The 27,754-nt window shown below is 40.4% G+C and overlaps 2 protein-coding genes across 4 annotated transcripts in view; one reads left to right on the top strand and one right to left on the bottom strand.

The window, feature by feature from the left end:
* The window catches only part of itga5 (integrin, alpha 5 (fibronectin receptor, alpha polypeptide)), a 33,909-nt gene extending 26,532 nt beyond the window's left edge, over positions 1 to 7,377 (top strand). Inside the window, exons 25-30 of the mRNA XM_035656142.1 lie at positions 137 to 295; positions 915 to 1,022; positions 3,240 to 3,353; positions 4,034 to 4,135; positions 4,240 to 4,362; positions 4,497 to 7,377. Coding sequence (XP_035512035.1) covers positions 137 to 295; positions 915 to 1,022; positions 3,240 to 3,353; positions 4,034 to 4,135; positions 4,240 to 4,362; positions 4,497 to 4,580 — 690 coding nt within the window. The 3' untranslated portion in view covers positions 4,581 to 7,377. The remainder of the gene's footprint in view (positions 1 to 136; positions 296 to 914; positions 1,023 to 3,239; positions 3,354 to 4,033; positions 4,136 to 4,239; positions 4,363 to 4,496) is intronic.
* An 89-nt stretch (positions 7,378 to 7,466) lies between these two features.
* Positions 7,467 to 27,654, bottom strand: rapgef3 (Rap guanine nucleotide exchange factor (GEF) 3). Of its 3 annotated transcripts, none has more exons than XM_035656145.1 (28): positions 27,474 to 27,654; positions 24,921 to 25,001; positions 20,341 to 20,385; positions 16,700 to 16,806; positions 16,482 to 16,603; positions 15,663 to 15,840; positions 15,346 to 15,430; positions 14,868 to 14,928; positions 14,396 to 14,472; positions 14,149 to 14,295; positions 13,896 to 14,002; positions 12,657 to 12,745; positions 12,465 to 12,543; positions 12,073 to 12,223; positions 11,867 to 11,949; positions 11,734 to 11,764; positions 11,496 to 11,571; positions 11,116 to 11,253; positions 10,823 to 10,920; positions 10,506 to 10,631; positions 9,915 to 10,096; positions 9,230 to 9,320; positions 9,077 to 9,127; positions 8,877 to 8,964; positions 8,712 to 8,776; positions 8,559 to 8,613; positions 8,371 to 8,442; positions 7,467 to 8,205 (listed from the first exon to the last, which is right to left on the bottom strand). In XM_035656145.1, exons 2-28 carry the CDS (start codon positions 24,981 to 24,983, stop codon positions 8,087 to 8,089), a joined length of 2,586 nt encoding a protein of 861 aa, XP_035512038.1. In that variant the 5' UTR covers positions 24,984 to 25,001; positions 27,474 to 27,654; the 3' UTR covers positions 7,467 to 8,086. The 3 variants fall into 3 exon arrangements, with proteins under 3 accessions (XP_035512038.1, XP_035512037.1, XP_035512036.1); XM_035656144.1 differs by having other exon boundaries at positions 27,469 to 27,654; XM_035656143.1 differs by lacking the exons at positions 24,921 to 25,001; positions 27,474 to 27,654 and adding an exon at positions 23,551 to 23,987.
* Between the last annotated feature and the right edge of the window lie 100 nt (positions 27,655 to 27,754).

Genomic DNA, 27,754 nt, shown 5'->3' on the forward strand with positions numbered 1-27,754 from the left:
GAAAATATGTCAAATATGAAAGTTTCAGCCTGGGAAAAAATCACAACCTCTCAGCTGCAAAAGATGAAACGATAAAGTTGCTCTTGGCGTTTAATTTTTCACATACTTACTTTCCTATTTCATTTCCTTTTTCCAGCTGGTGAACAACGGGCCCAGTAGGATCAGCCACACCCTGCTTGAACTGCGCTGCCCCCTCACTGTCCAGGGTCACACTCTCCTTTACCCCCTGGAGTTCTCCACAGAAGGCCCCATCAACTGCACCTCTGACAAACTCATGAACCACCTACACCTCAAAGTAAGTGTCTCGCATGCAGATGCACACCTCTCAGGGTCAAATGAGGATAAATCAGACAGTTAACATCTCCCACCGATTCCCACTCAGTGTATGATTAACAGTTGGGTCGTCCCTGCTGGTTGGCCCACACCCACCTCCTCCTCCCAACTTCTCAGCCCCACCCAGGACACTTACCCCACCACCGCTTTGAAGTTCCAGCTCTTCCCTATGCTCCACACAGCTTGATGAACCACCTCACCCTGCAACGCACTCACTCATCTTCAACATCCAGCGACGCACCCTCTTATACCAACTTGTAGCTTTGGGATTTTGTGGCAGTTGTTTGTGTTTACATTGGAGGCTTGACAGATGTTGAGCAGGGTTGTGAGTGGTCATCAGTCTTAGCTGTGATCTAATGTTTTTTTTTCCCTCGGGTGAATTGCTAAGTACGGTGTATTTCCACGGGAATCCATGTGGAGTAGAGCTCACATGCTTCTGATTAATGAGAAAAAGCTTCAGGGTCATGCTAACATTAGGTCTTATATTGACAGAAAGGGTGGTGTGCTCTTCTCCCTGGTGAGGTCAGTGTCTATGTTGTCCTAATGGGTGGTGTGTGTGTTTGTGTTCTCTTCTCCTTTAGCTCCAGCGCACATCCACAGAACCACCTATCCTGGCACTGAAGGCACATGAGCACCATGTCGAGAGGAGGGACGTCCACAAGAATCAGCTCGCCCATTTGACTAACCTGGTAAGATGCTTTAAAGGGAATTGTCAAGTTTTATTAAGACAACATGTTGTACGCATGGATGTACATATCAGGCCAAAAGGTGAAGTCTAATGTAATATGTAGCTTGAAAGTAAGGGAATGAGGTTTACAGTTAAGGGTAAATTTGGTTATGTAGTTAAAAACACAGGACTCTATGCTGAACCAAAAAACAGAAGGTTTAAACAATATATTTTGCTGCATTGCCTTAAGTAAAGTGTGCAGTTCTGGATCTGGATTTTGGTGACACTGGTCCTGATCTTATACGAGGCTCCTGGGATTGGATAATTAGGTTATGGTTTTGTTAAAAGGGAGGGGTCAGGGGGCACAGGCTTGTCCCGTTGTGATTAACATTAAAGAGCTTTTAGTAGTGGTGGAGGGGTGGAGAGGCTGAGAAGACATGGGAGACGGGAGGCTTTTTGTCAGTGATGCACTGGTTACTTCACAGGCTGCTCTCTAATTTTCGGCTCTGGGTGTCGTGAGGCCCCGAGTCCCCACACACTGGCCCTATTGATCCACCCAGCTGCAGGTAGCTTCTCTCTCAGCCTTGGTCTGTGGATACCTGCCTCCACCAAAGAAGTCTTTGTCTGAGCGCCTGTCGCTCCTAACCATGCTCATTTATCAAGCATGTCCAATGACATGTTAGCATGAACAACCCCATTCTCCCGTTTCCCCAGTGTCTGCACTTTTGTTTTTCATGCTCAGCAGGGCAGACATCTCTGTTCAAAGTGTCTCTTGATCAAAGTTTGTTAGTGTTTAGCAATGCTTGGAAAAAGTTGTCAGCCTAGGTCATAGTGTGAGAATTTAAAATGACCTTAGTCTTAAAAGAGCTGAGATATGCATAAAGGACAAAGGACTGGCTTTTATTTCACTAATAATCAAAAGGGTATTTCGTAATTAGTTTGAAATGTCTGTACTAGTATTACACTCATTGTGTTGTAGTAATAGTTATATTGGAATATGGATTGTTGTGCAAGCACAGCGGTTTTATTTGGTTCCACTTTCTAATACGCTATCTGTACCAAAAGGGTTTGTAAGTTGTAACCTAATTGTTTTTTGTCTTTTTAGAGGAACCAAAATCCATTCAACAACAATTTATTAACATGTGTAACTGTAGACTTTGAACTAAAAATTATTTAGTTTGACCAATACTACTGGACCTAGTTGGATTCAATTTGCAAAGGCATGAAACAGAAAAATCCTCAGATTTGAGATGCTGGGACTGCAGTTGTTTGTAATTTTTGCTTGATACATCAATTATCAGAAGTTTTGCAGATTAATTTTCTGTCGATTAACTGGATGATTAATTGACTAATCGCTTCAACCTACGCTGGCCCTGTGTGTACAGCAGCTGTGTAGTGAGGCCAGATTGTTATTTTATGCAGCTGTGGGAACAACCTCCACGCCCCCCCAAGCTCCAGATCTTGACCACATAATCCCACCAGTGAGGATATGTGGGACTTTGGGCATCTTTGGCACTGGTCCATGTTCATGTCATTTCCACAAACCTTTTTTGGCCCTGGTGCCCTGGGGCATCGAGGAGGTATACCAAGAGGATGTGGACTGATATGCTCCCTGTCTGTCTGAATACCCTCATTAAGTCTGTCTAAGACTGAGCCTAAAGGAACTAGGCGGATACTCTCTTCTCCTCCTGTGTTTGCCCTACTTGGTATAATAAGTAAATTAATGCTCTCCCGCAGGAAACCCGCCGAAACCTCTCAGTCTGGTTGGTGGTCTAGCTACAGCACCAGCTCTAAAACACCGTGTGTGCATGTTTTAAAATGTTAAACATACCAAGCTGCATAATGGGGATCTAATTAAGATTGTGTATTCTACAGTCTTGAGAAAAATGGGTTGGTTTTAGTGGTGGGGCAATAATTTGGAGAGTGGTGCATGCTGCATTTTTATAGTCTCATGACATTCCTACAATTTAATTTGAAGCAGGCGTGGAATAGAGATCATAACATTGGGCTCTTTGTTATATTTACTTGACCTGTGGCATTAACATGGCTGTTATTTGTCCTTTCCATATCTGTTCTGCCAGTTTTTACTTTTGCCTGTATGACTTTCACCTGCATTTAAATCATGTGACCCTGTTGGTTAAGTTTTGTGGAAATTATCTTAGTCTATGCACAAGAATTACTTCAATAAAACTAGCATTTAATTAACATTGTCTTAACTCCTTTCTGTCTTTCTTTGTAGTCCTGTTCTAATGCGGAGTGCTGGACGTTCCAGTGCAACGTGGGTCTGCTGGAGAGGGGGACTACTGCTATCCTAAAAGTGCGCTCTCGTGTCTGGGCTGAGACCTTCATTGAGGTTTGTCGGAGATGACCCTTCCCTTACAAATTCAGACTAGACATGTATTGTACATGAACACATGTTCCCACCAGATGACATAGGAATTGCAGAGGAAAAGGCTGTGCACTATAGATTAGTCTTTTCCCACCGGTGCCTGTGTATTTCCTCATGCCAGGCTTTGGCAGGAAGTGAGAAAGCCATTTTTTATTAATGCATCAAAGAAGAAAAGATTAAGAGTTAAAACTTAAATGTGCAGCTGGCGAAGATACATAGCTGCAGTAGTCAGTCTCACATATTTATTTGTGTTGACTAGGCATCAGCATTGGTTTTGGATCAGTTCTTATGGCTGCCAGTATGCACAGTCTCACATATTTGCCTCAACACATGGGACAACAGTTGCTAACTGAGAATCTAGGTTGAAGACTAGGTGTGCAGACTGCAGTTTCTACAACTTTTTTTTTTGTCTGCCTGCCATGTCTAAGCTACACACTATTTACCACCCCCTGCATGCTGTAACACAAGGCATATGTGTGAATGCATTGAAAATTCATTATCTGGTGTCACAGCTGCTCATAAGAAAGGAATGCTGACGGGATTTTCTTTGGAAGAAGCACCAAGCACACAGTCTTTGTCGCCACCTAGTGTATAACTAGTGGATTGCATGCATTTTGAATCTTGTATTGTTTCTTTTCTTTCAGAGAGCTTACAAGCAATATGTGCTGGAGTGCCTGGCCAGATACAGTGTGGAGAAGATGCCTTATGCCATCCTACCCAGACATGCTCCCAGTGGACACAAAAAGGTATTTTTTTTTAATTCTGTAGTCTATTAATCCCAGAGGGCTTAATTCAGATACATGTATCAACTTAATTTTAAACCCACAACCCTTTGGGTTTTTGTCCTCAGGTGGTGACCCCAGTGGTGTGGAACAAGCCAGATATCGAAAACTCAGTTCCTCTGTGGATCATCATCTTGGCAATTCTGGCTGGTTTACTGCTTCTGGCTCTCCTCATCTACGTCCTATACAAAGTGAGTGCTGCTGTGAAACAAGGATTTAAAAGTTCTTGTTATATACTATAAGTTATGTCAACGCAATTGCAATTAACCTGATCAAGTCTGTGCTTGTTTCTAATTTATGCTTTTCTAACAATGTCTTCCTGTAGTTCGGCTTCTTCAAGCGATCTCTACCTTACGGCACTGCCATGGAGAAAGCACAACTCAAACCACAGGCTGCCTCTGAGGCCTAGGTGACAGCAGAAGGTATCAGAACCACAGAACCTGGCCATATGATTGCAATGGAGAAACACAATGGAACATGTAGAGTGGATGGAAAGAGAGACCACTGGAACTCCACTGTGCTGCACTAGATGAAGACAAAAATCCAAAGATCTCCAAGCCAAATGAATGTTTTTCTTTTTCTTTTTTAATTTATGTCTTGTTTGTTGGCAGGTTGGGATTATTACCAAATAGAACTTTTTTCTCAATGCCTCAAGGCTATCATGAGACTGAACAACAAAAAAATGACTGCAAAAGAAGTGCAGGCTACCGTCAGCCTGCAGTTGCAGTGAGATGCCTTTTGGGTTTTCTTTTTGTGGATTCGTGTGATTGAGAGTCCTGTGTTACCCCTTTAACTGCCTTATTTTGGTGCTAATGATCTAATATGTTCACTGCCTCTGACAGGATATGGCTACATGTAGCGTGTGGCAGCCAGGAGCTGTGAATTACGCTGCCTGCTGAGGCCTGAAAGTGTTTTTCTGGTATCTCCTGAATACATGGTTTTATTGACAGAAGATCAGTAAACAGGTTTCAGGTGGAAACATTGACCTTGCTATAGCAAAAGCAATATTATCTGCATAGATGTTGAAACCTATTCCATTTAATAGCTCAGCTTTTATCACAAAATTGTTCTCACACAAACGTTTTACATAAATTAGGCCCTGACCTGGGCTTAAATTATGTTCCCCTGATTCTTACCTAATGCGTGCTGGGATAGGCTAATCCAGCACCTTGCGTCCCTGAATAGGATAAGCGGGCATAGAAAAGGCATGGATGGATGTTCCTCAACTGTTCATGAAAATGATCTCTCTCTGCCTCAGGTTGTTGGACAGCGCTGGGTTGAGTTGTTTTTGCACTCAAAGGAAATCTACTGATATAATTCCAGAGACACCTATGACTGACTGACTGACCTTCCTTTGAGTTCTGATTTTGACTTCTACTGATCACTTTGTTTAAATCCTGTTTGTTCATGTTCAGAGTTACCAATGCTGGCATCGTCATTGTTACGTAGTCGACTGGGATGCGACTGGAACCACCACAGACCTGTGAAACCTCACATTAGGCTTGGAGCAGTGTGGTGCTTCTGTCGAAAAAGTGGTCTTCTCCTAAAGAATATTTTGCAGCCTTGCACTCCTGCTCGGTTTGGGTTGGGCTCATACAGCATGCAGACCATGTGCAAGCAAATTACGCTTAGGGGAAACCACAGAGTTAAAAGCCATGGCGCAATGATGTCTTGAACCAAAGACGGGACAATCAGCAATGTTGTAGCCCTGTCAGACAGTTTTAATCTGAGAGCAGGCAGGATTATCACTCTTTGTGTGTGAAGGATCCATTTTCAGCTTACAGTGTGTGTTACTGTGAGATACTGTATTTTTGATTGTCTTTTGAGTAAAAGCTGCCCATGTGGTTAGAAAGAGAAGGGGCTGAAGTCATCCCACTACCAAAAGGCTACAGGGACTAAACATTAAAATGCTTTGTGTTGGTTTCTTTTATTTGTCATGTATATAGATTTTATGTGCCTTAAATGTAAATACTTAAATTCTGTGCGTTAGTTAGGGCTGAGTGTGCTTGTGTGTATGAATGTATGTGTGACTTTGTGCATACGTGCATTTGTATGAATGGTATATTTATGAATGTTTGTTTTGTGTATGAATTGGTTATTACCTTTCCCACTGCTTAGTCCTGTTAATCCCTATCACCTCTGTACCTTGAGAACATTGAGGTTAATTGAGGCATTACTATTAATCATGGTAGCATAAATACAATCAGTATTCAGGTTAAGTTGTTTAACTGCATAGCAGCGATTTAAAATGCTTACAACCTCAGTGGAAATAAAAACAAATGTCTGTAAGACAGCCGTCCGGATGTTAGCGTCCTACGGGATGTCTTGTACCTCTACCAAAGGGATAACAGCTAGGCACTGGGAACTAAATGTTGTTTGGAAGTGCAATATTTATATTCACTCTTTTATTACAGTGCTTTCTTTTGTTTTATGTTTCATTTGTGACTGAGTTGTGATAACCCAGAACTTAAAAGTATGTGATTAACACATACACTAAATACGTTGGTGAGGTTCGGGCTTTTCACTTTCACTTGCTTTCTCACTAAGTGTGAAACCTTTTTATTTTTATTTTTTAAATTTTTCCACTTCATGATATACTCACCACTTCATTGCTGGACCACTTTTTCTGATCTTACTGAGTTTTATACCACAGACTGACGCAGAAACTCAAACACAAGAAAATATCTAAGTTGAACTTGGGTATGTTGACATAGTTTGATAATTTATGTGCTCTGCTGTTGCACCTGTCCAAACACCAACATTATACTCACCATATGTTTTAGATTCAGCCTCATCACACACTGTTCATATGGCCCATCTTATTGGATAGTGATTTACTATTTGTCAAATGGTCCACAAAATCCCCATTTGGTAATTGATTTAAAATGTTTAACATTGTCTGTATGAAAATTCTTTATGGAACATGTCAACCCATTATTTATAATGACAGGAGATAATTTTTCTACTTCCTCCATGGTTACATCAGGAGAAGGCACTGGGTTTTCTTCTCTTTTTCTTTTTAAAATAAAAACATGTTTTAGCCCATTTTCACTCTCCGGGACTTCCAAAAAAGAAGTTGTACATATTTATGACAAGGAGAGTATTTTTGAATTCAAAGGATAACTGATCTGTTGTGAATTTTTCTCACCCCATATTGGGGAGAACATTTTTGTCAGGGGGAAGGATAGGGGGGTCTTTGGAGGTCATTTTTTTTTTTTTTACCTGTTATGGTTTGTACTTTAAATAAAATATTTCCCTTTTTACAAATGTTTGTGATTTCATTGAATACACATAATTGAGAAAATAATTTATTTAGAAAACAACAGTGTATGAAACCATATGCATGTCAGTTAGTGGCCTTGGCCAAAAAAATTTCCGATACAATATATTAGTTTTAATGTGAAAATACTAGTGCACAAAAACTGACCTAAAGTGATTGATTACCTATGGTAAATATCTGTAGTATGTGTTCCTATGGCCCTTTTGTACAGATTCTTCCACAGACAGAAAAATGAATTTGGACACCAAAGACAGACACACTTTGCTTAACTGTACATATTGTAACATTGTGAGGAGATCAGTTTCCACTGTGGCACAGGTATGTAGGCCTATACACCAGCGTGCTGTAAGGCTTTTTGGATAAGTCCCATGGACACAGAATCAGATTCTCTGGTTCAGCATCAGAGGTCATTCCTATGCACAGAGCACATTTTCACTCTTGATGCTGTGCTGCGTAGAAAACGTATCCTTAAATGTCCATGCTCCATGAATAAGAGTGAATATACTCAACACCTCACACCAGAAGTCCATCTTATTTAGGCGAGTGTGAAGGTTTTGTTCATCCAGCTACAATCCGTTCTCTGGTTTGGATTTATGCTACAGTTTTCAGTCTTTGTACATTTTCAGGTCGATGTCCTAGCATTCTAATGTTCTTGAGAGCTGTGTGAGTTTGCGCTGATTGTCGATCACCTTCAGGTTCTGAATGTATTGTCGGATGTTACTCGGACTCCGCAGAGGGAGGGATAGCTCTGAGCCTGGATGAGAAGAAAAAAATATTTTAAGCATATTTAAGTGTTTGTATTGGTAAATCATATGTTTTAGTTTTGCCGTGTGAATGTGGAATTTCAAAAGGACTAATGTGAAAAGAACAGGAATTATAACTGGACACAACAGTTAATGATATGGTAGATGTAGCTCACATGTAGATATCCGAGTAGCAGGCCCTTCCAGAAACATCCGATCTGCCAGGCCCCTCTGTGGAGATGACGGCACTGCAGAAGGGAAATAGAAGTTTAATTACCTGATAGATGCGTGATTCATAGCAAGTTATGTACTCGTGCCAGTGGTATGAGTCTGCTATTAAGACAAGCTCAACTGGACCATTTACCATAAGGCTGACTTCTGCACCCTCGTACAATTTTCACTGTCTTGGCAATCATGCGCTTTGAAAATGGGAGAAAAAGGAAACATTTTAAATCAATCTTATACTGAGGGCAAGATTTGTGAGTAGAATAATCAAGCAGAGCAACATGTATCTTACCAGCTTCTCAAAATTGACCAATTTTTCTACATAGTTTGGATTTCCATCATTGATGAATGTCATGTCTGGGAATAGAAAGGAACAGAAAACATGTCATAGATGGATGAATTAATTACTCGTACACATCTCATGCAATACATGCCACACACTGCTCGTATCTGGTACCTTTGAGCAGCAGAGGCATGAAGGGGATGTAGGGAGGACTGAGTTTGGCCACAGCAAGTCTGTAGGCCCTGTGGTTGCGTGAGGGATCCTAACAGGAGGAAAATTCTATTATGTTAATACACATAATTGATGAACTAAACAGTGCATGAAGACTTTTGGAACATTTATAAAATTGAATAAAAGAATACAGTGTGACTTACCATCAACCTCTCATAAGCACAGTAAATTCTTTTTGTCTTGCTGGGGATTCTCTGCAATAGACAAACATACATATATTATTTACAATGTAATTCTTTAGTAAATGGTGACACCATAGATTATCATCATTACTGGTGCATTCAGGGTTTTCTCACCTCCCAGGTCTTGTAAAGCCTGTGTACTGCGCTGTTGCTCAAACCGAACATCACAGCGAAGAATGAATTGAGATTCTTCTGCTCCTTTAATCTGTGACAGAGAGGACATATGATCATAAACAATTAGGTTACAGACTGTCAAAGTGTGGTTCTTAAAGTGATTTTTTATTTGCGGGTTTTAAAAATATTGTATGCCATCAAGACTATGAGACTCATAGTCTACAGTGTGTGCGGCTGAGAAAAATGCTAACATGGTCCCATGGTCAACACAACAGAGTAGCACGCTAACATTTGCTTATTAGCACTAAACACAAAGTACAGCAGAGGCTGATGGGATGTCATTCATTTTCCAGGTATTTGGTTATAAACTTAAGTGTTGGACAAAATTTTGACCAGATGGTGGCACTGTATGAAAAGTCAAATACATCCTGAAGGGAATATGAATGTCTGTGCCACATTTCATGGCAATCCATCCAATTTCTTGAGACATTTCCCAAAAAATGATGTCAACCTCATGTTAGTGCCAGATTCATTAATCATTAAGGGACCATGAATGTTTGTACAAAATTTCATGGCAATACATCCAAAAGATGTTGAGATATTTCAGTCTGGACCGAATGGACTGGCTGACCTACTGCACATTACAATCAAAACATGGCTACTGTTATATATAACAAACTCTTACACTGCAGCAATCTTTATGAACTTCTTGAGCAGAATGGCTCGTTTCACCAGGTCTTCACAGAGGCACAGCTCAGTCACCACCCAGTGCTGCACCTCATTGAAGCGACGCACAAGCCGCTCCAGGTTAGCTGTGATGGCGCCTGGGAATTTATGACGTCCGAAAATGTAGTAGACAAGCTCCACCTAGACAGACAGGGACAGTGAGTCACAACCACTGACATTAATTACACAGTCTGAAAAATAAATCTGGAAATCAAAAAGAAGGTCAGTTTTTACAGGTTACTTAAGAAATGTGATTTGTTTCAGAAACATGTGAAGCATGCAGGAAGTGCTGTACCAGAGAGCCCGATGGCTGTCAGATAAAAAGCACCCAGAAGTCTGACTCAGAAACATGTTTTATCAAATAGATACTCAGTCCTTTGTTGAAATGAGGAATGACAGTTTCAGCTTTGGTTTTGCTTGCATGATAGACTGCTGGATCTTTGCCATCATGAAGCATTTGAAAAGGAAATAAGCAATTTCCTCTTTGTTCTGTATCAATCAGTTTCGATGTTGTTGTCAAATGTTAAAATTGTCATGTCTGCTGAGTTACCTCATGCATGGCAGTGAACAGTTCCCAGTCATAATTGGTAAGTTCATTGGCGATGTCTTTAGAGCCCATCTGTTCAAGGATGTCAGTTGTCCCTCGCTCTGGACCCTGCTGCTCCTTCAGGGGCGTCTAAGAGAAAGGGACAGAGAGAGAATCTAAATGAACAGATAGGGAATTATTGATGGCTTTCTGGGCTTTGACTCAAACTCAACTGTATGCAACATAATAAACAAGGACCATAATAAAAATAAGTCTGGAGTGATGACATTTCCTCTTTTAATTTACAAAAGAAATTATGTGGAGGGCACCCCATTCCTCACCAGTTGTTCCACTTGGCTGCTTGTGCAGATGAACAGTCTCTCGTTGAGTCCCAGGGCTGTGTAGACTGCAGTAGCATCCAGCTTTAACTGAGCTCTTTCTGTTTGCATTTAATATATCAAAAACTCATTTTCAGCATAATGAACTGACAAAGAACGGCAGAAAATCAATGAACATGACTCAGGCTAGCTTGGAAATGGCGTGCATTTGCAGCTCTGGCGTTATTCTAGAAGGAATTGGAAATTTAAATGAAAATATCTATGCATAAGATGTGTCATCAATATCTGAGTCCCACCTCCTGTGGAGTTCATTTTGACCAGGACATGATCACCGCCAGGTTTGACTATTGCTGACATCACATCCTGTACAGATGAGTTCACTGGGAGCATCAGAGTGAGAGGTTTGTTGTCCGGCCTGTAGATCTCATACAGCACTGCAGTGAGAAGGGACAGAAGCCAAAATGTCAAGATATGCTGATTTGATAATTGAGCAATGATGCGTGGTGATATGTTACTCATAAACAACACCCACAGATACATGAGCTCATGTGATGCAACTCATCTATTTTGCAACATATTGTAGTTAAATATATATCAAAACTAGTTAAGTTCATTGATGTACATCTGTGATACATATACAGTATCACTGATTGGACTGATTTATTTGTTTACTCACCTTTATCTTGTGCTCTGATTGGTTGTAACCTCCCCACTGGCTCCTCACAGTTTGAAAACCAATCAAATTGCTGGTTCTGTTGATAGCATCGGAGTGACTCAGCAAGTCAGTGACATTAAACTGACAAATGACAGCAGCATGACATTCAAACTGTTTTCTTATTAAAATGTATCTCTGATATGAATATTCTGCAGCCAGCTGTCATCCGCAAATGTAAAAAATATGAGAAGACGCTTACCCTGCTCAGTGACTGATATCCATTTTCCAATCTGAAAAAGATATTAAAATATGAAAAACAGTGTTAGACAGCATGCTGAAATATTTATGACTTTAGAAATAGCAGATGTAATAAGATAATTTAGACAATTTACACTTTTGTTCTCCTCCTTTCCCTAAATTGTTCTTTCAGCATGCTGGACAGACGAAAATCACCTGCCACCTCCTTCTTCAACCTCTGTTTCAGCAACATGGAATTCGAAAAAGCATTAACATAATTATTGATTCATATTATTAAAAAGCAATGGAAATATTCCAATACGCATTTTTTTTATAAATTAAATTGAGCCTGCAATCTCACCTCCAGAAAGTCCAAAGCAATGGGGTCCTCTTTCAGCAAGAGACCATACAGTGCCACCCATTGGCCAATCAGCTTCACTACCTTCTGCTTTTTTGTGAGAATGTAGGACGCTTTCTCCTGATCCGAACCCTCAGAGAGCTCTGCCTGGTAGGTGCAATGATGGTTAAGGGGCAAACATAAAAAGCTTTACGAACAAAGAATCAGAGACAATTATGAGACATTGTGCGTCAGCAGAATATAATTTACATTCGGCAGTTAAATGCATCATAATCATCATCATCATCATAAGAAGCCGAGGCAGTAGCACTTGCAGTGGCAGTAGACATTAGCCTTATCATCAGCATCATCACTATGTATTACTATATGTATTATTATTGACCATAACAGGATATTGGTGCTGTAGTGCGGGACATAGCTGGCTGGAGGGCATGAAGACTTTGTGGGTAAGGAGAAAGTCAGTCACACAGGGACCTGCATGGAGACAACAACATCACAACAACACACAGTTAACAAACTAGCTGACTAATTCTGATCATCTTGAATGACTTAGTAAAAAAGGCAAGAAGATGCCAGCAGGCTCCCACCTATAGCATCATTTCCATTAGAGTCCAACTTTACTGTTTCCAGTAGGTGCTCCAGGACTTTCTCAGGTGTTCCTGACATAACTGTGTACCTGCACAGAGCATGACAGAAAAGAGACAGAAAAAGAACAGATCATTTTTCCTAACATGAAAGGAAATCTTTTGTATCGCCCTGCATGAATGCATGTGCTTCTTCATTTGTGTATTTAGTTAGTGCCTGATAATGTAGTATAATGATACAGTTATTATAATATATAATTATTATAGTGCATGCTTATATGTTATTTGAGTAACTCCTAATTTACATATATTTTAAGGGTGACTGTGTACCATCTGTCCAGGGAACACAGATGATCAAGACTGAGCTACTAGGGCTCTGTGAGACTGTACTTAGGCACAGCTGGTGCTAACACGTATTAGTTTAGTGTGTTTGCATGATAACATGTGCTCATTAGCACTAAACACAAACTGCAGGTGACATAGCATGCACTGTATCTGCTAAATAAACCATTAAATGAAAAAAATAAATTATGAGAAAATGTCTTATCTGACTGCCCCCCCCCCCCGAAAAAAAAAGAAGAACCAGAATAAAACATTTGACGCAACCACTGCATAGTTTGTCCTGCAGACTCCTGTCCTGGTGTTTACAACACTTGGCGAGTTGGCAGTAGCATATCTTGCAGATCATATGTTTAATGTTGAACTATAAAATACCGTGCCTTCCAGTACATACTGTATCAACATCACAACTCTTACTACATTTTGAAGACTCTTTATTAGGCATTAGGTCCAGAAATGTAATATTGGTTGGGCTCTTCAGATAATAAATATTGGTTGTTTGGTAGAGTGGACAGAACATGAGAAGATGGTTGTAGTGTGTGGAGGCGAGCAAGTAAGGAGAGAGATAAGGTAAGTATGACTGAAAGGGGAGGTCAGCGTCATGTTAATTAACTTTTATGTTTGCTAAAACACTTCAAGGCTGATAACAAGTCATTCAACAAGGCAGGGTTGAAGTCCATTTCTTTTCTGGCTGGTAGATAACAGTCCATTAATACGATCTTAACCACGTTTGACAAAAAGATTTGTGTACTTGTCCGTCATCGTGTTATAATGACCAATAGTGTTTGTGTTTTGGCCTGATACAATATCTGTGCACACCCAGGTAATGTCCTAATGATTATAAACCTGCTTGTGAAGTGACTGTTTTATTGTCTCAGAGGTGAGTGCGTCAGAGTTTCTCACTTGCTGCTGTTTCCTGCTCCTCCCTGCTCGGCCCAGTCGGTGCTCTTCTCCAACACCAGCACAGTTTTCCCATGCTCTTCAAGTCGTACTGTATTAGCTTCAACATCCTAAAGAACAAGAAAAACAGACATGGATGACAACCCAGTTAAATCTGACTTTGTGTTGCACACAGAGAAATACACCTGCAGTTTTTAAAAAGTCACATATGGCCTTAAATGCATGGCAACAATAATTATTAGTGACTCAGACACACCTTAAGGATGCGTATAAAGTCCTGTTTATCAACACGGAGGAAGTGGCAGTTGTCTTCTCTCAAGATGATGGTGGCAGCACGAGGTGCATCATTCAGCAAAGCTAGCTGCCCAAAGTCCTCACCCTCATGTAATGTAGTCACCAGGCCCTGTATGAAGACAGTACTTTCAGCATTACATTATACTGGCATTACATGAGTGACAATTCTGAGATTTATTATTATTTTTGCAACCACTTAATGGATTTACCTTGCCATGTGTGATCACATTAACAGAGCCTTTCCAGATGATGTACCAAGATGTGCCTTTGTCCCCCTGACTGAACACTACATCACAAAAAAAGACACAAACATATTTTATTTACACGGCTTAACCATCATGCATTGCATGAAGATCACATTACAAACCTCTTGAATACAATGGGCTTTATTATGTATGTATGACTTTCATATTTAAGACTAGATAGGCAGAGACGGGATGAGTAGAGCAAAAAAAGACAGACGATGACCTGATTCCCTCCACTGAGGTAATGAATCAATCATGACATCAGGACGTTTGAATATTCCTGCCATTTTTTGGCAGAGATAATATAACTGAAAAGCGTGTTGTGTAGAAGAGGATGTTAAAAGAGCATTTATGCACATCGCTACATCAGCGTACTACAGTGTGGTCCAACTACACAATGAAACTGTGTGTAAGTCAGCAAAGCTGTCACACTCACAGACTGTTCCGGCCTTGGCATGTGATTCGAAGACCAGCACTGCTGCCAGCTCCTTACGCACCTACAGGAACAACAAGGCAAGAAATGAGACTGAACTGCAGTGATAACTCCTGTTTTTATTGTTTCATTGTTACCCTAATGGTTCTTTGGTCAAAGTAGTTCAACAATAATAGGAAACTGGATGCATGGGTTGGTTGATAAACTATTATTATCACCAATGAACAAATATGGTAGAATCATTAAGGGACAACTGTTATTTTAAATGTCTAGCAAAATGTTCTTTATTTAGCATACAATATAAAGAGTTTTATGGATAGTTCTGTTTATGCAGGAGGAATATAAGCCTTGATAGTATATATATGACTTTTCTACACACAAAAACCTCTGCCTGAATTTATAAGATGCTATAATCACATAAAAAAATCTACATATAGGGGCTTTAATCATAAGCACAGAGCAGGGAGTAATAGTGACTCACAGAGGTGGAGAGATGAGCTGCAGCCTTGACATGGAGCAGCTCCTCATAGATGACCTCCAGATCCTCAGCACTCCTCTGACTGGGGCTGAACACAGAGCAGTAGAGACAACAGGTGTAATTAACCACAGATGCACTTAAAATCTGAAAGATGCAAGCTTGATAGCTTGATGATGAAATCCGACTGTCCTGGCTCCTTTGAAAGGTTGTATGGGACCGTCACATGTGATCAGTATGAAAATGGCCTTACTTACTAGTTAATACTGCATATACAACAGGTTTTTCTGTGTAATAGATCTATAAAGGCTTTACATACTGACCCTTTACGTAGAATCATAGTGAGCAGAGCATCGGGACCCAGCTGAGACAGCAGTGACAGACCCTCCTGCAGCTCATCCTCCGAGTCCTTCTCATTTGTTATGTGGTTCAGGCCACACTCAGAGTCCTGGAAGCGGTAGAACTGGGTGTCCTTGTCATGGAAGTTCAACTCATGTTTCACTGGATTGATGCAGAACACAGAGGAGGGAAAACATTATTGAGACCCAAATTTTTGAAAGGGCTTTAGAGATACAGCGATTACATAAAAATGAGGTAGTAAGAAAAGGAAATACGTGAGTAGATGACCTTAAGGAAAATTTAGTTGTCACGTGGTTACTTTACAAAACTCCCAAATGGCAAGATAAATGGAAATAAGTGCAAATCTATTCCAAGTGATCGCCTTCCATTGATGATGAAGCATTTATACTCTGATTGGAGTGGTCTCTTCTGAGCAAGACAGAAGGCCGTCCAAATAGCATAAGTGGTTAGTGAACACTTGACTGAGTGAGAACACATTGTAAAACATATGCCCTGGCAGGCTCAGTCACCAGATTTCAAGCTACTCAAGCAATTGTCGAAAATTCTCAAGTGCAGCCTGATACATTAGAATCATCAGAATACCAGAATATGACAGGATTTCTTGTGCAATTATTCCACATACTTCTATAGTGCATACCAAAGCATGAGCTCGCCCAAATTGTATGCTAATGTGCCCTTAATTTTAGATGCTGGCCAAAGGTTGGTATGTAAAACTGTCTGGTGTGATGTACATTCATGCAAAAATGGATTTGTACATTTTTCTTCAGCTCCTTAGTTCTTACCATGAACAAGGATTCCTTCGTCCACCAAGACCTGCCACATTCCTACTGCCTGGCTTCTTGATTGCAGGCATTCATTTTGTTTCAACAGCCAATCAACAAGTTCCTTACCAGAACAACATTGTCTGTGAGAGAAAGGTAAAAATATGTGAATTGGCATGTCATTCGCACCGATTGTCACATTTCTAACATGGAAGAAATCCCTCCACCAGTGTGGGTACCTGTATGTTTTGAGGTGATACTTTCTATCTCGGATCAGACCAGGGTTCCTCTCGATCATAACACTATACACTGACCTCGCTGCCTTCATGACGCGATCTGAAAGAAACTTCATAAACATAAAAAAACAGATTTAGCAGTTGAACTATTAGTGTCTTTCTTTCATAGATTAATGGTTAATGTGAGTTGTGTTCCCTTTTATGATGCGATGAAACAGGCTGAGAAAGAGTGAGAGAGGGCTGTGTATACATGAAAGAGGAGGATGTGTAACACAGGCGGTCTTGTTTACTGAAGCAGCCGACTTGTGTGTTGGCAGCAGACAAGCATTTGCAAAAGAAACAAGTGTGTGTGTGCGTGCATGTGTGTGTGAAAGACACAAGTTTATTTCACCTTAGCATGGAGATTATGTGTGATGGCAAGTACTGTAAATCAACAGCGTGCATGGAAATTTCTGTTGGCGTTGGAGTATAACGTGGTGTGTGTAGGTTGCAGGGAGGTGAGAATGTGTTAAAAATGGCTATGTTAAACTCCCACTCTCGCTGAGTTCCCAGCCTCTACAACTCACTCTCTGGTCGGCACGCAGCGACAACAAACTTTCACTTTCCGACCACCCTCAATGTATTTCCTTTGAAGCACTCTCAATTCTTTCCCCCCTCACTCCCACCCCCAGACACACATACACGCAACTCACTCTGGTCTAGTCTAAAGCCTAAAAAGACCGCAGACAGGGGTGCAAAACCTCTCAGCCACTGATGCAGAAGCAAGGCTTATGTAACACCAATGTGCTTTGTTTGTGGCTGTAATGCGCCTGTCCTATTTCAAGCCTTTTTACGCTTTACAGTATGCTGTTCTATTTCTAAAGCAGATTGGATCAAACTACCATCCAACAATATTTGCTTTTTAATGAGTGACAAAAGTAGATCATTATTTTGCTACTCCCTGTTAGACTCCCCCGCTCCCATCTCCTGCACCCAGTCTTGTGATTCCACGAGTAACTCAGACGGTTGCCTGTTTGTTCTTCGGATTTTCCTCAAGGCAATATTGTTTTGGTGGTGGTGGTGGTGGTCTTAGGATCCACACAGAACCCAACAATGACCATTTCCTATATTCTCTTTAAATTGAGTGGCAATGTAAGGAAGCCAGTGCCATTAAACTCATTCAGGATGTACAAACGCTTGCCACTGACCCTGTGCCTTGATGACACCACCTTTGCTCTTTCACCTGGACTGGGGGCCATGACACATGCTTGTTAGATCCAAGTTCACACTGGACTGCTAATTATAATGTATAACTATAACGGACTACTGTGGGTAACACTATGCAGTGCACACACACAACCTATCATCTCCACATCGGCCTGTTCCCAGACCTGACATCAACTAAGTAAATGTGCCCCAAGGCGTCTGCTGTGCCCCACTGGAGTTATGTTGTCTAGAGGTCACCAGTATTCCCTGGGGCCCATTTTCCCCCAAGACTCCCATAGTCACATTCTCAGGCATGTCAGCTCCAAAACTTATTTTCTTGATTAGGCAATTTTCCATGACCTAACCCAGTCCTTATAAAAACAATATCAAAAGCCATATTTCACCGAGTGGGCCTAACCCTCACTGCTAAACCTGACTATCATGTAAACATTCAGAAAAATGAAGCTTTTTCTATTTCATTAATTCACTTCAGTGCTGGCTGTCTGTGGTGGACAATGTGCTGTTTATTGTCTGTATGTAGGCCACCTAACCATGTTATCAAGGAACTATAACCCGTAGGTAATTGTTCCAACTGAGTAGAATTACAGAGCAAACACCTTTCCCAAGTACAATACACACTCAGCTAGTGTGCAGTGACCAACATTGATGTATGGGCCTTTTGTAAGGTTTGGACAGGCAGTAATAACCCATTTTATGACTGTGGTCCATTGTGCTGCTGATTTTCATTTCATTCATTTTAGAATCAAGAGCCTATCTTTCAAAAGTGCCTTAAGACTACTAATGTAAAGCATAACAATCCTATTCATATGCTTGAACTGTCAAACTTATATGATCTTTACCTATGATCCTAAATTACAACATCCACTTTTTCTTTGCAGAGCTAGCTACAGAACAGCTGCTCTACAGCCTGTACAGTTTGCTCAAACACTCTTAAGTAGGGCATATGCTTACTATCTTACAGAAGCAAACACAGTCATTTGCTTGGAGGAAGGTTGTAATTGTCTTTATCACAACACAATCACATCATCTAGTCTGTGTATTATTTTCTTTAACTTCAATCTGGTCCTGGCCTAAAGTGTTAGTCATAAGCTTTTGAAGTGTATGTACTATGTGGTTTTGATTCAGGCATTTGTCTTGTGGGGTGGAATGATGATGAGTACAGTTATCCACTGTATGTCTCCTCAGTAGGCGAGACATTTCTCTGTTTCAGTGACCTTGGTGGGCTGTGTTGTGTGAGAAGCAGCTACAGATGAACACTGTGTGAGTTGAGAAAGAGCTTAATGCATCTCCTTAGACTGGAGACACCTGACTTTTCCCCTCTGCCTGCGTGAGAAAAATACAGACCACACTTCAGACGGCAACATTTCCATCCTGTAATAAATGATGGATATGGGTGCAATGTTTTTCCAGGCCTCTGATTAGGTAATTTAGTCGTCAACATGAAAAATTTATTTTTTAATGTGAACAATGATCAGCAGCTATTAAGCTTATGATCAACTATGTGAATTCTACTTTAGTGTATTTATCTTTAAAGAGGAAAGCTAGGTTATTAAAAACAATCCATCTTGTGCAGTGTTATCAGAATGCATGATGCTCATTAGTGACTTTTAGAATGTGGAGCCAACATTTGCTAAGCAACCAAACAAAGCTCCAAGAGGTTAGCAACACCCGCCTCCTGTAGACACGATTACTCGATCCTCTCTATCTTCTCTCTCCAGTGAAATGCACAGGCATTAATTCTTTGGGGTTAAAAGAGGCTGTCTCTCTCTCTCGCTATGTCTGCTTCTTCTGCCTTGGGGGAGATCACTGAACCCAAAGTGGATTCACTTTCCATGTCAAACTCTCGTTATCAATGTTTTAAAGGTGCTCTCCTTGGCATGCTGTCGAAGAAGCTGAGATAAAGCAGTGTGAGGGGCCTGGGCTGGGTGAGGTAGGGACCGGGGAGGGTGGGGAGGGTCAATTAACTGTGGGTCCTGGAGTGCCCTTTAGACTCCTTGTGACTGCTTGTCCTGCTAGGAATGTGTTTTTTAAGACTCGCTTGAATAGTAATGCAGGATATTATAACAACAAAAGAACAAGTTCAGCAGTTTGAGAGGATGCAAGCACTGCAACTCTGGATGATGGCAGAGGTCAGTATAGCTCAAAACCACCAGGAGAGAAACTGTCACTGGGCTTGTGACAGTTTAAAGACAATCAAGGGGTATGCCAACCAATGTCAAATACTGTGGTCAGCTAACACATTAAGAGGTTGAGATGCGGGCGCCCGGTTAGCTCAGTTGGTAGAGCTGGCAACCCATGTACGGAGCCTTTGCTGCGTGTCATCCCCTCTCTCCTTATGTTCAGCAGGAGTTTAAAAACACCAGTGAGAACATTGGATTACTCTTGGCTGTGGGGAGGTGATGTACCAAAGCATAGCTCACCATCTCTGGCATACACACCTGCTTCATAGTGTCCTTTGAATTCAGGGCCTCTGGCAGTGGAGTCTAAGAGAAACAGAAAGAGAGGCGTTACTAACACTGAGCCATTTCTGCATATCTAAAGCCTCAGAAATAAAGCAGATAACTTGCTAGCTTTCAAGCGACATTCCACAGGAACTAGCAGGACTGGTCGCTGATGATAATCTCGCTGCCATTGCACCAAATAAACACATATGACTAAGCTGAACAGTCCAGATAGACAAAATTATTTTCTTTTCATTGGGATGAAGGTCAACACAAATACATTATCTCAACCTGCCCTGTGTGTTGCCATTGTCTCCAACCTGATGTGGGTGGGTGTAAAGTGTGTGTAATGAAGTGGGAGGAAAGCGTGCATAGACATCAGCAAAGGAAAGTACATAGCCTGATGCCATGCATTTTGTTAAGTGAAAAGGTTGCTTTTAACCACGGACTTTCATATGAAAAGGCTTTTGAAAATCTTAACCATGTAAATATAGATACACATATATAAATATTAATCATCCGTTTTCTTCTGGAGACTCCCTTGCTCTCTGCACTTACTAGAGTCAGACCAGCCCTAACTTAAACTTGCTGCCATGTACAAATATTCAACATTCCCATGTCTGTACTTTGGCCTAAGTTGTATTTCCTCTTTCTGGATTGGTTTTGATGTTTTTATGATCCCCTTGTTGCTACCATTATCTACCCGTATTCCCAAGGCAACTTAATTCAGATATATGAAAGCAATTACTAAGATCAAATATTCCTCTCCAGATCTGGTTGCTTGTGGGTAGTTAGTGCAATATGTCTCAAAATGAAGGAAAACTATATGACTTTATCTCAACATTTGGTTGCTCATGTTACAAGGGAAAATGTACTAAAAGGGATATGGGTGCATTTCATGTGTCACATGATCATAGCCTAGATGGCATTGCCAACTGTTTTAACACACTCATAAAAAAAAGAAACTGATTAGCTTTCACTGCAAGTCTGTTAAGAGCTTAGAAAAACGTGATAATTTTTTTACTTATTCACTCAAGTATTTCTGACTGAATTATGACTTCATAAAGCCATTGTACATATGCGTTACAACCAAAATGACATATGTGCCCCCTGAGTAAACAAAAAATGTGGATTAACCTGAGTCCTTCCAGGTCTGTAGACGGGACACTTTATGCATGTGAGGTATTTTGTTCTGCTTTGTCTCTATGCCTCAGTACTGGTATGCAAGAGCAACAATGACAGCGAGACGATGCCCTGCCATCTTCTAATGATGACAGCAAAATTAGCTCAGTTTTGACCCTGTTAGAGGTATTTTCAAGCATGTGCTCAGACAAGGAATTAGCAAATGCCTGAGTGCCAGTTAAATTGCACTCTTTGTGAATATCACACCTCAGTGAACAGTAATACTGGACACTATTTTGGGAAAGATTTAACTCTGCAACTATCGGAAGCTTTGATTAATATTAAATCTAGCATGAAATTATAAAATGTAGCTGGACAATGTTCAACAAACAACAAACAATGTTTCCAAAGAAAAGATAATCATATGTACAATGTCAAGTCAATTCATTTATTCATTCTATGATGAGGGTGCTATTAATATGACGTCAACTTTAACGTTACACTTGTGTGTGAATCTTGTGTAATTTATCATGTGTAAGATAACCTGAATAAACTAACTTGATGCTGTGACAACAATCTTAATAACTCCTGTGACATTTGAGGATATGTGTAGCATGTTATGTTGTCAGGAGTCAAACCGGCATGCCAGATTCAAAACATAATCGTTAGTTATTTACTGCTTATTGTAGTTTAACCTTTTGAGCTGCTTTATGTAAACTATGATGTTGATATTTGGCTGGTAGCAGCAGGAAGTTCAGAATTTAGTCTGTGGAGATTTACAGTTGTTTTGGACCCCTTGATGCTTAAAAGTCAAGTAAATTTAGAACCTAAGAGCCTCATAACTGTTCTGTGTCTTCCTGTGACCTGGAAACAAAAAACTCCCCTTTGCATTCTTCTACAAACTCTTCTGTAAACTGAGCAGGGGTGTTACGGTGAAAGTGAACAATAAACAATACACTATTTATAACCTGAGTTTGATTTAAAAAACAAAAAAAACTTGTGCTTTGTTACCTTCTTGTATCCCCACACCCTAGCTGCTAAAACAATAGAGAAATCTGCTTCAGTCCACTGGAAGCAATCTTGACATATCTGCAAACTGCTGTTTTAGGGACCTGAACTGTGTCATAGTGGAGATGAGAGGAAGTGAGGTTAACTAAACCCCATTGTTACATAAACACATTTCACCTGCTCTTTGACAAACTATGTTCCTACAACTCCACCTCTCTTGCAACTCCAGACTTTTTGCCTCGTTTTACCACAAAATGTATTGGATGCAATTCCCTCGAAGGCTGCAGGGTGGTTGTCACTTTGACAAAAACTAGGGCTTTTAGGACTATTAAGCCACCACGTGTCAGACGTAGATCACAATTTACAACTAATTAGAATTATAGTAGCTTTTCATCAGCTTCAAGACATTTACAGAAAGGAAGTGACATCCTGAAGTTTGTAATAAAGATTTGCAAAATCACTATCATAGGCATAAAACAATACAAGACAGTGGTAGTAATGGGGTGTGTGCTGATGAAGATGATGACGATGGTGATCAATATCAGTGGTGGAGTGTAAATGTACAAATATACATCTACTCAAATACTGTACTATTCTGGGGTAGGCATACATGCACTTATTTCAATATAAATCTCAAAATTGAGCTATGTGGCAGTATATTAAGTTATAAAAACTAGTAATGCTGCACATGAATGTATAATCTAGTGATATAATATATATTACTCTGAAATGGCCCATCCTACATAATAAGTAATTTTACTTTTAGTACATAAAGTATATTTAGATCCTAATACTATGTACTAATTAATATTTAGAACACATGACTTTTACTTGTTTTTACACTGTTGTGGTGATACTTTTACTACTACTTCTACTACTACTACTACTACTAAAAAGTAGTAGTAGTAGAGTATTTCTACCACCACTGATAATAAAATAAAAATAATGGTGGAGTATCATCATCACTCTCCTCTCCTGATCATTTTTGTGTGCCCACATACAGTATACCATTCCCTGTCTGTGTTCCATGAGCTACTCCGCAGTTATTTCTCCCAAGTAAACATTAAAGCAGCATACCCAGCTGATGCCTCGTATGGTCGGTGTTTCCACTGAGTACCGGTCCGGGAACACTTGGTAATTGTGACTCCGAAACAGATGCATCTTGTCTCAGATCAAAACAACCGACAAACAACTTTCCCAGTCAGAAGATCTGCATACGGACTCAGCTGGAGCACCTCCAGACATTATTCGCGGCGCAGTAGATCGACCCGCTCGTTACTGTACAGCGACGACACTACCCAGCCTCAGTGTCAGCTCAGGACTCCGCATTTTGTCGCCCAAGATCCATGCTGGATTCTGTACGTCGTCCCTGCATCCGAACCAAGACGAGTTACCTCGCTAGGCGTCTGTGCCTCGGTGAGGACGGGGTGTGTAGTGCTCAGCCATCCCTCGCAGCACAGGCGCACTGATGAGTTGCGTGTGTGCGCTCTTTGGGCTTTGGCTAGGAACTACACGGTGGCATCCGACAGACGGCCTCCTCAGGCATTTTTATTGCCTAATTAATGGCGTGTGATTTATTTAACTTGACATCTTTGCACTCTCTCTGTGTGTAGGCAAGTAGGCATGTATTTTGTCCTATAGTTTATAAAATGTCACTTCATTTTTTATGTGTCTGTTTCATCCAGATTTTATTAATAGTAGAAGCAACGTTTAAAGAATCAGAATCAGAATCAGAAATATTTTAATAATCCCAGGGGGAAATTACTTAAAGGTGACAAAACCTGGACGTGTAACTTTAAGGTGGTAAACATAATCCCCAAATAGACAAAATGACCATCAGTATGTATCCTGGGCTTAACCTGAAGCACATCCCTGTGATGAAAATATCAACAAAGCACACAAACACGACAAACTACCTGTTGAGCTGTTCACCTGACACTGCAGGTTCAACAGACTGGGTCAAGGTCATTAAAGGAGGCATACCATGCAGGCACTGTGTGGTCTAGTTTGTTCAGTGCAGTAGTTCAGTGAGAGCAGCCCACATGAGCCACAGAACTCTGCGTACACACTTATCAGGGTGTCCAGCTGTTTGGCTCAACCGGGTCTGTAGGCACATGGACTTACAGATAAACTCTTTCAAGGGCAGAAAGCGGCTAAGGTTGGAGAACAGCACTCGATGTCTCTCATCAGTAGTTTTGTTCAGTTCTTGTTCTCAGTTTAATGACAGGTGTTTGTCCTTTGTGCAGGTGTTAAACTGTTACATACCCATTACTGGTTTATGGATTCATAAAACTCATAATGCTGTATATTGCAGCAGCAGATGGGATGTTTAGCTGTGAATGTATCTCTCTATATAGCCTCTGTCTCTGGTTCAGACTTGTGTGTGTGTGGTTCAGTGTTATATTATTGACTTTGTTTGTGTTTTACGATAAAGGCAGATGACTTACTTCCCCCATCTCTGGTGTACAACGTCTTGTTGGAGAACAGATGGATTTGACCAAGTTCTCCATAGTGAGGATGGCTTGTGGCTGTGTGAAATACAGAGAAACAGTAATAATTACTTTCTTGAAGAGGCAAGAAAGAAACACAGGAATGTACTGTTGCTCGTAATAAGTCAAAGTACAGCAAAAAATCTACAGACTGACAAACAAGGACAAGGGGTTCCTCTATTTAACTTGACTTCCCATGCACCTCCAGTTATAACTGGATCATGGTCAACTGTGTCCCGCAGGCTGGGCATGTTATGCAAGACTTGTTTAAATCCCAGCTATTGTTCCAGTGCAGGGCTGCCCTTCCTGTACTGACCTCAAAGCCTGAGTCAGTTTGCCATGGTTTTCCACACACAAGAACATGAAATCTGTCCTACTTCCAATGCTCTGATTTGGTTGCTCTTCCAACTGGAAAGATGTAGGAGGGCAACTGCCTCTTGTGTGCAATAAGTTATAGCACCTGTTGCTCCTGTATGTTACCTCTGTTTTAGATATTACTACTTCTTTCTTGGAGCCCTTCTCCATTAGTGTATGTGGTGAGTGAACGTGAGCCTACAGAAAGAACTCCATTCACTTTGAATCACAGCACCCCTTCATCTATAATGCATAACAAACGGTTCATTGCACTCCCTGAACTTTGAAGCTACTGTGAGGCATATCTTATACAGTTTCGAGGGGGAAAAAAACAGCAACTTCTTACCAAGTTTAGACCTCTGTGGAGTCATGAGGATCCTCCAGTCACAACTGTCCAAAAGCCAGTTTTTAAAGTAAGCGAGGACTCAAAAAAACAGAAAATACTGTTTTAAAACTTGGCCGATAAGTTTTCTGTGCTCTGGCTAAACTTGTGTGCCTCTCTGTTTCTTCAAAATGCCTCACAGGGACTCTAAGATGCCAAATTAAGAATGCTCACAATGAAGGAATCCAGTTTTGCTTCTTATGACCTCCTAAGGAAATGTCAACACGATAGATTAGCTGATAAGAAAGAGCACATTGCTACAGTCTGTGTGATGGTATCTGACAAAGTGACTGTTGTGATTGTCCCAGTAATGTCTGCTGTGCAAATCACTGAGAAAAAGAGACTTTTTTGATAGATTAATGGCATTTTTGTACCAAAATATAAAAGACCAAAGTGAAACTAAAGGACCAAACTGCTTTCTACAAGGCTAATCTACACTGGATGGGGCTAATCTCAGGATTGATTTCTGAACAATAAAGCCAGAAAATTCAAGGATGGTAATTGCTTTGTGGCCCTGGGATTGAAATATAAGCTCATTAATGCTGCCACATTGTTGCATGACCTTGTTTTAGGTTCAGAGCATTTTGTACAGCTGTGACCATCAAAAAGATCCACCTCACAGGAGAGATTAAATCTAGGCTGCTGACACCTTGAACTCTTGATTGACACACAAGTTCCAGGAGACGTTGTTGCATAAAGCTTCACTTCATATTTTTTTTGAAAATAAATGCTGCCCTCTATTGAGAACACAAATACCCTGCAATGTTTATCAAGTGGAAAGGAAATTCATGTAAGCCTCAAATTTACACATAAAACCTAAAACAGTTTTCAGTTTTAGAGATTTAGAAAATAAATATAATAAATATTTTATTACTTTAATATAAATAAAGTCAATTTATTTCCTTTTTATGTAGGAATCGCTACATTTAAGAGTCCTGATAAGTGTAGAAAACTATATCAATGTAAGTTTTAGTGATGTATGTTAATGCAAAAAATTTTAAAACATTTACTTAAAAAAGTAAAGTAAACTAATAATGTTTGTGTGTTGTTTCTGTCTATGTCTCTGTGTTTCTTTCTCTTTTCTTTCTATATTTATTTGTGTGTGCGAATGTTTCTATTTAGATCCTCCGGGAATGGGAGTGGGATTTCCTGCAACACATCTACGCCCAAGGAATGTGTACTTTGCCAACTGTCTTTGTTGTGCCTGTCTGGTGGCACACACACACACACACACACACACACACCTTTTCCTTCCTGGCCAGTTAGCAATGACAGAGAGGGAGACATCTTTTATTCGTTTGACCCCATGGTCAAATGAGGATTGGGGCAGAAGGTGAGGCAGACATGAGCAAAAGCATTAAAACCTAAACCTTGCAACAACAAAAAAAACAACAACCCTCCAGTTTGTCAGCATCATTCTAACACATGTACCTCCTGCGCACATGGTGATAGTTACTTCCTTACCTTATCAGTTAATTCAGTTATAAACAATAAGAAGCAATAAATACCTTCAACATATTTAGAGTATGACTTGCTTTGTCTTGAAATTTTAAACACTTGTGATGTAAAATTATCTGTATAAATCAAAAACTGCTCATAAAATCTATAGGACAGACCTATGATAATTTGTCTTCTCTTCATCTTACTTTCTTTTTTGTATCGTATTTGTAATGTATTAATCTTACATTACATCTCAAGAACTATAATAATTATACAAAAAAATTAAAAACCAAGCTATCCTGTTAAATTATTTTAATAAGTGATCTGTACCTTACCACTGGCACGCTCTTGTAAGATTCTTCAGCCTGTAGATTTCCACACTTTTTGCTTTCCCTTTTCAGCCTTTGCTCCGTTCACATGTCCGAGGATGATTTCTCAGTCATTTCAGTTTATGTGAGTTGTGGGGAGTGTTGCTGGACACAGCTTCCTGTATCTTTCTGATTGGTCATGAAGAGAGCGCCCCAGGGCATGGGCTGAGTACAGCAGTGAGACACAGCAATGTGTGTGAGAATGTGTGAAGAAGACTGCAAAGTCTTTGGTTTAGCTTTCACTTTAG

Source organism: Morone saxatilis, unplaced genomic scaffold (assembly GCF_004916995.1).
Source record: "Morone saxatilis isolate NCDOM2014 unplaced genomic scaffold, NCSU_SB_2.0 Contig15, whole genome shotgun sequence".
In the NCBI taxonomy this organism is placed as follows: domain Eukaryota; kingdom Metazoa; phylum Chordata; class Actinopteri; family Moronidae; genus Morone; species Morone saxatilis.

Coding starts and splice junctions, on each gene's coding strand:
- rapgef3 (XM_035656143.1), bottom strand. CDS start 23,634: ATGCATCTGTTTCGGAGTCACAATTACCAAGTGTTCCCGGACCGGTAC. Junction 16,604..16,699: donor TATCACCTCAAAACATACAG/GTACCCACACTG, acceptor TTTCTCTCACAG/ACAATGTTGTTCTGGTAAGG. Junction 12,746..13,895: donor GGAGCAGGAAACAGCAGCAA/GTGAGAAACTCT, acceptor TGCTCTGTGCAG/GTACACAGTTATGTCAGGAA.